We start from the raw sequence: 8,920 nt of genomic DNA on the forward strand, positions 1-8,920 counted from the left end.
ATTATTTAAGATTTTTAATTTGGAAGCGTTCAACCTGCTGTTTGTTTCTGTTTATAGCCTTGAACCCATGTTACTTATTCATGAGCGGTGTGAAGGAATGTGCACATCCTTTGTTGATGCGTCTCTAAGGTGACCGGAAGTAGGGAGGAGAGCAGCACAGCTGCAGCCTGTAATTCAGTCTCCGCTCATTAGAAAGTAACGGTAAATAGGATTTAAACAGAAGTAGACGCGATTTCTTTTAAAGTGTGCATTCCCGTGTGGGTTGATGGAGTCGAACGTGAAGTCGACCCCTCACTCGGTGAAGCGGTGGCAGCTCAGAGTCACGGACTACGAGCCGCAGCGGGTCCACAAGCTGCCGTCCGAGACCCGCTTCAGCACCTGGACCCCGCTCAACAACAAGAGCAGCAACCTGCAGGTCAGACGAACCTACACTGACAGAACCTGAAACTTTTATTGATTTAATCTCGTTTTTTAAAGCAGCCACTAGATGGCAGAAGTGACCAAATTAGACTTGACGTGAGAATGAAATGTACATGCATATTGCAATTATTGCCTCCGTGTTAAAAATGACGCTATAATGAGCTTACACTCGCGGTTTAGTTAATTAAGCAGAGTTGGAGCACGTGTTTAAAGCCCTCTTTTTTGCCTTATTGCCACTGAAGATGCAACTAACTAAATATAAATCATGCTAAGCTTAATTTAATACATTTTAGATATATTTTAGCAGATTAGCATAATGCTAAATGACGTAGACGATTAATTTTGTAGCCTGTGTACCACTTACATAAAACGTATTTAATTCCATGTTTAAATTACAATTTGAGCTTTAGCAGAAAATATAAGAGCCACCACAAAGTCTAACGAACATAGTGAGCAGACAAAAGCCTTTAACATTTATTTATATTTAACTAATTTTGACAAAATGCTGCCCGGAAATAATGATGCAGCTCGCGCACAAAAGCTAACTTAGCCGGTTTACCATCGCTTATACTAGGGATGCACGATATTGGATATTTTGCCGATTTTTTTGCCTGCTCTTATTGTAGTGGCAAAATCTAATGAACATAATGGGAAGACAGAGGCCTTAAATATGTATTTATGTCGAGCTAATTTTGACAAAAAGTCCGGAAATAATATGACGCAGCTGGTGCATAAAAGCTAACTTTACTGGCTTACCATTGCTCATATATACATGCAACTACTTATATATTTTAACACGCAAAATAACGTCATAATGCTTGTACTCCTAGCTTTAAAAGACTCTCCTTACAGTACCAACAAAGTGGGCCTTCTTCTCTCTAAAGGCTTGACATGATTGATTCTTTCATTAATGATGTTTCCTGCTGTTCTCACACCATCACTCCTTCTTATCTACTCTTGTTTATTAACTATCTGCAGTTTTATCAGTGTTTTGGAAGCCGGTTTTGTAGCTTTTGGCAGAGCAGACAGACTCTTGTGCAATAATGAACGCCTAATGTACACCTGTATTATGTGGTTTACTCGCAGTTATTCGAGGAGAGGACGAACCTTGTGCTGCACTGGTTTGATCTGTGGACTGACAGACAGAGGAAGCAGCTGTTGCACTCCCTGCTCGCACGCTCCACCAAATCACAGCTCAAGTAGGACCTTTTCTTTGTGTGTATCTGTCTCGTCATGGTTGCGTAAAAGTCATGAATAACTGTCAATCTGAGCAGGTATTGTCGGGATCTGCTGATCGAGACGGTCCCTGTGACTCAAGTGGACTTCACCGCGGTTTTGCCACGCTTCCTGTCCCTGTATGTGATGTCGTTTCTGACCCCTCGTGACCTCTGCTCGGCCGCCCAAGTCAGCTGGCACTGGAGGGTCCTTGCTGAGCAGGTAAGAGGCTCCAGAAGAGAGCTTATTTAACCTAACTTTTGGGCTATTTTTCAGATTGCTTTGTACTTTCTCTTCGCATTTTGTGACCCAGGATTGTCTCTGGGCGGGCCGCTGCATCAGAAGAGGCTGGTTCCTGCCATACACTCCCGGAGAGAAAGAATTCGGAGCGTGGAAGAACCACTACGTCTCCTGCGTCTCCACGCTGGACTGGCTCACTCCTCGAGAGGCGGCCGAGCAGTACGGGACCCTGAACCAGCAAAGCGTGGGGCTGACGGAGGAGGAGGAAGAGAGGAGGAAGGAGAGGGGGATCAGGCAGATGATTAGAGACAAACTGCAGGAGGAGAAGAGTAAGTGGAGAAGACAGACTCCTCTTGTGCTTAAAACTGTCTTTTCGGGTTGCTGGTTTTGGCTCCCGGTCTGCCGATCATTTGGTGCATGTCATCCCCCACTCTCTACTCCCCATGGTTTCCCGTCTCTCTTCAGCTGTCCTATCTAATAAAGCTTTTTTGCAGGATTATCAATGAGAACCAGGAGAGCCTGGGGCGGCAACACAAAGCCAGAAGGAGCCAGAGGTGGGGGTACCAATTCTGGACTAACATTCAGCTCCTGGCCTCCAAGCCTTGTTGGGTCTCCAAGCCTCAGCCTCAGCCTGGATGGGGGACAGCCTGTGTCTCAGAGCATGGAGAGAGTCCGGGCCTCCGGTTCTTGCAGGTGATAGTTATACGCACAATCATTTCTGGCTCGGCTGCCGGCTTAACATTGGGAATATCACCCCCTATACAGTCTTTATACGAGACTTAATAAAGGCTAAATATTCCCACCTTGAACCGGCTATGTAAAAGGGACTTCAGGAACACCTCTCAACAACTCCTCTACTTCCAGTCTTGATGCTAAGCTAATCGGCTGGTGGTGTGACTTCTCTTTCAGCGCCTCAGCCAGTGCAGCGCTGTCCTCCTTCACCTACCGACCTGCACCGTCTCACGCCGCCTCTCCTGTTTATCGCCCCCCTCCCGCCCTCTTACTCCTCCTCTCCAGCAGGATTCCCGCCTATGAGGTACAAGAACAATAAGGAAAGATTTAAATCACTCTGTTTTCTATGAGCCAGAAGAGAGCAGCAGAATGCTGTTGTTGTAAAAGTAAAAAAGCCACAGCGGGAGGATGAACATTAACATGTCTCCCTGTCTGCTCTTTTCCTCTCCGTGTAGCTGCTGCTGAGCGGCGTGCGCGCGGGAGCGATCGCCGTTCTGTACGACCACAGAGGGACTCTCTCGGCTCTGTTAACCCAGGCGGAGAGGGCCGTTTCTGGGCAGAGAGTTCAGAGGCTGGGCCTGCTCGCTCCTGGAGGAGCGGAGGAAATCCATCTGCTACACAGTGAGAATTAATAATCCTGTGTATCTTGATGTGTGGAAGCAGTGCCAGGGTCTGAGTGGAGCCTGCAGCGCTGGAAGTTTATCTCTCAGGGCAGTCTGAAGCACATCTGCTGAAACCATTTCACGGCTCATTTTTATTATGATAGCACCTCTGTCCATAACTGTCGTAAATCATACATTAGTGTTACATTACATGTGGAGGCTGCAGTACAGTCTGAAACCTACGTACATCTTCTTATACAACACTTTTAAAACGCTCTGCAGCATTAATTGACCCAGTCACAGCCGTCCTTCTTGCTGGTAAAGTTCAGACCATATTTAACTTGAAATGTATGCATATTTTTAGTGAATTGATTTGAACTGTTGTTTTTTCCCCCACTTTACTCCCTGACACCAGGTAGCAGCCTGTCAGAGAACACGCTCCTGACCCCCGACCATAGAGACTTCTGGGAAAGACTTTCCGGCTGGGTGGCCCCAACTGAGGAAGGAGGAGGGATCGACATCTTCTCCCCGCTGGCTGCGTCTGGTAGGTAGACAGTAGCCCTTTTTACACTGCGGTTCCGCCTCAGCGCCGTAACGAAGCCGTAACCAATCACTGTATATATAGAAGGACGACGTGTCATCTGCTGTTTGCCCCCCTTGTGATAGAAGCTGACGTCATTTGGAGCCGGAGCTGCCCAGCAGAGATCGGCGGGTGGCAACGCCATAGCCACTTCTGCGAACCAAAACACACACCGAAAAAAAACAGCACCTTTCGTCCTCTTTGTCTACAGAGCTGTCAATCATGTTGTCATCATTACTCCTTGTGTAATAATCCCGCCTTGAACTGGCCGTGTAAAAGCGGCTACAAATAATTAAACACTTCTCTGGAATCAGTTTGTTTGTCACTGTTTCTACCTGTGTTTTCAAAATTTGCCAAAAATTACGTTTGATTATTCCTTCTAAAACAACACATAGGTTCAAACTATTTGAATATTTTTGCGCCATGTGTCCACAAGAGGGTGAACCAATACAACGAGAAACAAACTTGCGTGCAAAGATGGCTTCCTGCACCTTTCAAAATAAAGAAATAAAACGATTAGGTTGTGGTAGAACTGACATTCAGCGCTCCGACCGAGCTGTGGTCTACTGTCCTCTAAAAAAACAATTACACACCTTTACCTGCCTGTTAAGCTGGGGGTGAGAGTCCCTCTCTCAGGCCGGGCTGCGATTTTAATCCCCCGCATCATTACCACACGGCAAGTTAATAATTAACGTATAAAGTGACGCCGTGTGCATTCAAAGACACTCCGTTACCAAGAGAGTGCACGCGTGGACACACGAGAGTGATTTTTTTTCGCTGTACCTTTCTTTTCTCTCTTCCTCAGCATCAGGCGTGGCTCTCATGCAGACCCTCTCCTCCCTGACTGGTCTGGAGGTTCGGGCGCCGGCGGGTCTTGCCACCGGAAGCTTCCAGAACAGTGAGTCGGCCACGCACAAGACCGATCGAACTGCAGCGGAAACATTTTTCCTGCAAAGAATTTCTTTCTTTCTTTGACGTCAAAACTTCCACCAACACGTAGCTACTCAGTGTATTTATATTCAGTTGTTACCTCTTTAGCTTAGCTTAGCTTAAAAGCACTGTTTAATCATACTTGTGTTTGTCTCCCAGTCCTGAGCGAGTGGTCCGACAGCAGCGTCTGCACCGGCCTCTCCATGCAGCAGCCAGCAGCTCCTGCCCTCCTCTATGTGTGCGAGAGCGCTCTGCGGGCCTGGTGCAGACAGGCCCAGTGGATGGAGGAGGCTCTCGGGGAGCTGAGGGGCCGCCTGGGGCCGCAGCTACAGCGGGTCAGCCTCCAGGCCAGGGGCCGCGCTCTGGGTGGGTTTCACATACATGTGGATTTACACACAGCTGGACCGGTGGCAGGTTTAGACAGACGCCTGTAAACCTCCTGAAGGATTCTCCTGATGTGTTTACAGGTCATTTTCTGTGGGAGGAAATCTGCCTGGAGGAGACGTGTGCGTCTGAAGAGCTGAAGGAGGCTGTGACTGAGGGACTCGCTGCTCTCACGAGGCAGGAAGAGGTGGGCTTAAAAGAGTTTTTAATACACGAAGACAAGAGAACGAGTGACTTCAGATTTCTGCTCCTTCAGCAGCCCAAACCTTTGGAGTTCCTCGCCCTGTTCCTGTCGAGATGGAGCCAGGAGAAGGAGGGAGAAGAAACGAGGAGCTCACAGAAAGGCCTCCGTCTGATACCTGAGCTAGCACAGGTGTGTGAAAGTTAAAGTGCTAATCTTGAAGGTTTCAGATCTCGTTGGCGGCACCTGTGGCGATAAACGGTTCATTGCCCACAAGCACACTTTCCAGATATCCAGACAGCGTTGCATGTGTGACGCCCACGGTTGGCTCCGGTTGTAACTCTTGAAAATCTTCGAGACCTTAAACTCAGAGATGGTTGAAGGAGCGGGCTTCATCTTTACAGCGTGCTTCTCTCTCTCTCTCTTTGCAGACAGCGTTAGATTGGAGAGGCGCAGCCGCCAGAGAGCTGCACCACAGCGAGCGTGTTTATCTGGGGAGACTGGGCGCTGTGCTCAAGGTAACGTTGTCCAGAAAACAGCTGAAGAGAACTGATAGGAGCCGGGCCATTAGCACACTAGGCGGAGTTTATATAAAACAAGCTGAGTTAGATATGAAATGGATCGTAGCTCTGCGGCTGCATGGCCCATTTCCCCCTGATCTTCTGCTGTCTATTTAAATATCAAGGTTTTAATAGATGTCTTTGTGCTGAAGGTGTACCACGAGCCTCTGACCGCCGCTCTCAACTCCAACAGAGCCATCCTCAGCTTCGCCGACATCCACATCATCCTCAGCCCCGTCGCCCAAATACTGGCGCTCAACAGGTTTGCAGGAACACACGTAGATATGTGCAATTCTTCTGTGTGGATATCACCTGACAGATGTGTGTGTGTGTGTGTGTGTGTGTTGCAGGGTGTTTCAGGTGGACTTAGGCGCCAGGCTGCAGCAGTGGGGGGCAGAGCAGTGTGTCGGAGACGTGTGCGTGAAGCTGTGCTCCAAACTCCGAGTCTACACCAACTATTTGAACAACTACACGACTGCCCTCTGCACCATCGACAAGGTTAGCTTTGCGTGTTGCATTAGCTAAACTAGCGTGCACTCTTCTATATATATATGTAAGTGAAGGATGGTGTGTTTATGTGCGTCAGTGCAGAGAGACGAAGCCTTCCTTCCGGGCGTTCCTGAAGAGAGCAGACAGAACTCTCGCAACACAAATGCTAAGGTAACAACACACACGTATGCTGCTGTGTCTTTACTCCTAGCTTATCCAAAACCTGTTGAACAAATGTGTGTGTGTGTGTAGCCTGCAGGAGCTGCTGCTCTGTCCTGTATGGAGAATCCACGAGTACGCAACTCTGCTTCAAGCTCTGTCTGTGCACACACCGCCCGGACACCCTGACCACACGCACCTCTCCTCCGCCCTCAACTCCATGCTGCAATTCAGGGAGTTCACGCAGAAGGTAGCTTTTAATCAGCGCTTCATGCCGACATTTCTGTGCTGTAAAACAATAAATACAAAGATGTCTTCTCCTGTTTCAGCTGAAGCGCAACTCAGAGAGAGACACGCTGATGGAGGAGACGCAGCAGATGATTCAAGGCTGTCCGGTAATCGCACGCAGCTCCCTCCATCGTCTCTCCAAACGTACACGTTAAAGTTTTGTTGAAGCTTGTCTCATACGTGTTTGTGTGCAGAACCTCCGCGAAGGAAGCAGGCAGCTGGTGATAAGTCAGGATGCGGCTCTGCTCAGGAGTCCTGATGAACAGATTCCAGACTCGCTCAGGTAACAGACACAAAGGCGCCCCCGCATGTAGCTGCCTCTGATAGACCTCCAGATGAACTTGTTACCACCGCAAGCTGTTGCTTTTTAATTGCCTGCAGGAAAAATCCTTCTTTATGGAAATCCCCCCCCCAGCCACCAAGCAAGCTTCTCAAGCTTCTCTGTTCGGATGTAGCGGGCCTTCCTGTGTGGAGGTTGCATGTTCTCCCCGTTCACGTCCCTCCAGGTACCACGGTGTCCTCCCACAGTCCAAAGACATGCTCGTTAGGCTCACTGGTGACTCTGAATGTGAGCATGAAAGGACGTCTGTCTCCGTGTGTCAGCCCTGTGATTGACTGGCGATCAGTCCAGGGTGTGACCCCGCCTCTCGCCCAACCACAGCTTCACATCTTCGGGTGCGTTTCGATTGCAGGGTCTATATTTAGTTCCGGGGTGATTGATTCGCTCCCTGAAAAGTCCCTGCGCAGGGGGGTAGTACGTTCCAAAGGTCCAAGAACTTTGAGGGCGGGGCCTGCAGCGCTGATCGTTTCTGATTGGTCGAGTACTCGCCATGTTTAAAAGACTGCAGCTGCAAGCTCACTGTTATCATCGTGCTTCGAGATTGTTTATCGCCGTGCCGACGACAGACGGGCCAACGACAAGGTGCAGTCATTCGCCTGATTTGCATAATCTTCCTGGGACTTTAGGCCGCTGTGGAAACGCAACTAATGGCCACAGGAACCATTTAGTTCCTTGAAGAGAACTAAAAGTTCCTGAGTCACCAATGAGCCTGATGAGCATCTTTGGACTGTTGGAGGAAGCTGGAGTACACGGAGGGAACCCACGCATGCACGAGGAGAACATGCAAACTCACAGACTAATGCGTGAATCGATTTATTCTCTGTGTTTGTTCAGGACCTACGAGCACGTCTCCGATGTGGGCCTCTTCCTCTTCACCGACGCTTTGGTGTTGACGCGGCGCAACGTGCAGCACACACCTTTCACGCTGGCTCACCGGAGCGCGCACACTTTCCTGGCGTCTGTGGCTCTCTCCAGCCTGGCGGTCAGAGAGATCACGCACACACGCTGTGAGTGCTTAATCATTTCAAGCGATCAGAATATGGTGATTGTGATTGTAACAGGAGCGTTTCTCTGTAGATGTGAGTCACGCCTTCGTCCTGGAGGGTCCCTGTCGCTCGTGGGTTTGCGCCACAGAGAGAGGCGAGGAGAGGGAGCACTTCCTGTGTGTGCTGCGCTCAGCCGTGAAGGCGGCTCTGAGCGGACATCAGTGAGAAGACAAGAGGAGGTTAGGACACAACGGACACACCCTGTTGTATGTTGAAAAAGACAAACACTCTGAGCGTCTCACCTCCGATTTGAAAGTCTTTCTGGGAACTATCAGGTGTTTTTTCTGCACAGTCCTGCTTTAATCACCAGGTAGGTGTTAGACACCGTGTTACAGCACGTCAATCAACATCTCGGTCACCTTCAACTCCTACACAACCTCTCAACTTCCTGTTTCTGAATGCAACAGTTACCGACTCCAAATACAGCTGGAAAAACATAAAATAATGTTGGTCTTTCATGTAAACCAGCTTTTTCATGGAACTTTTTATGCGTGTTTTTATGTTCTGATGTGTCGTTGGCAGAGGATGTTACAAAGTGCTTTGTGTTGTATTCGCAAGTCCTGTTTCGTCCCATCTTGTCTTCTGTGTGAGCAGCTGTTAATCTGCATTCATCCCTTTGACATTAAACCAGAAACATTAGCAACACAGTCCAAACGTTCCCCCTTTGACCTTTATACCTTTTTACTTCACAGTTTCATCTGTAGTGGTTATAGCGGTTATAACTTATGTATAGTAGGCCTATCCCCGGGATGAA

At 48.8% G+C, this 8,920-nt stretch overlaps 1 protein-coding gene across 1 annotated transcript; it reads left to right on the forward strand.

Moving 5' to 3' along the window:
• Window positions 1-265: 265 nt before the first annotated feature.
• Window positions 266-8,685, forward strand: LOC138603692 (epithelial cell-transforming sequence 2 oncogene-like). Its single transcript, XM_069675575.1, has 21 exons — window positions 266-415; window positions 1,507-1,619; window positions 1,695-1,857; window positions 1,949-2,204; window positions 2,370-2,526; window positions 2,785-2,911; window positions 3,063-3,228; window positions 3,625-3,753; window positions 4,595-4,687; window positions 4,879-5,085; window positions 5,187-5,290; window positions 5,360-5,476; window positions 5,716-5,802; window positions 5,997-6,106; window positions 6,195-6,342; window positions 6,431-6,504; window positions 6,586-6,742; window positions 6,822-6,887; window positions 6,975-7,063; window positions 7,955-8,127; window positions 8,198-8,685. The coding sequence occupies exons 1-21, from the start codon at window positions 266-268 to the stop codon at window positions 8,329-8,331; spliced, it is 2,820 nt and encodes a 939-aa protein (XP_069531676.1). The 3' UTR covers window positions 8,332-8,685.
• Window positions 8,686-8,920: the final 235 nt, after the last annotated feature.

This window comes from Semicossyphus pulcher, unplaced genomic scaffold (genome assembly GCF_022749685.1).
Source record: "Semicossyphus pulcher isolate SPU_LCO1_2020_fin unplaced genomic scaffold, fSemPul1.0.p SCAF_24, whole genome shotgun sequence".
Lineage (NCBI taxonomy): Eukaryota > Metazoa > Chordata > Actinopteri > Labriformes > Labridae > Semicossyphus > Semicossyphus pulcher.

What these genes read in the sequence shown, in the direction of transcription:
- LOC138603692 (XM_069675575.1), top strand. Translation starts at nt 266, where the DNA reads ATGGAGTCGAACGTGAAGTCGACCCCTCACTCGGTGAAGCGGTGGCAG. An exon ending in AGATGATTCAAGGCTGTCCG is followed by an intron (nt 6,888 to 6,974) that starts GTAATCGCACGC and finishes GTTTGTGTGCAG; the next exon opens with AACCTCCGCGAAGGAAGCAG. An exon ending in CAGATTCCAGACTCGCTCAG is followed by an intron (nt 7,064 to 7,954) that starts GTAACAGACACA and finishes GTGTTTGTTCAG; the next exon opens with GACCTACGAGCACGTCTCCG.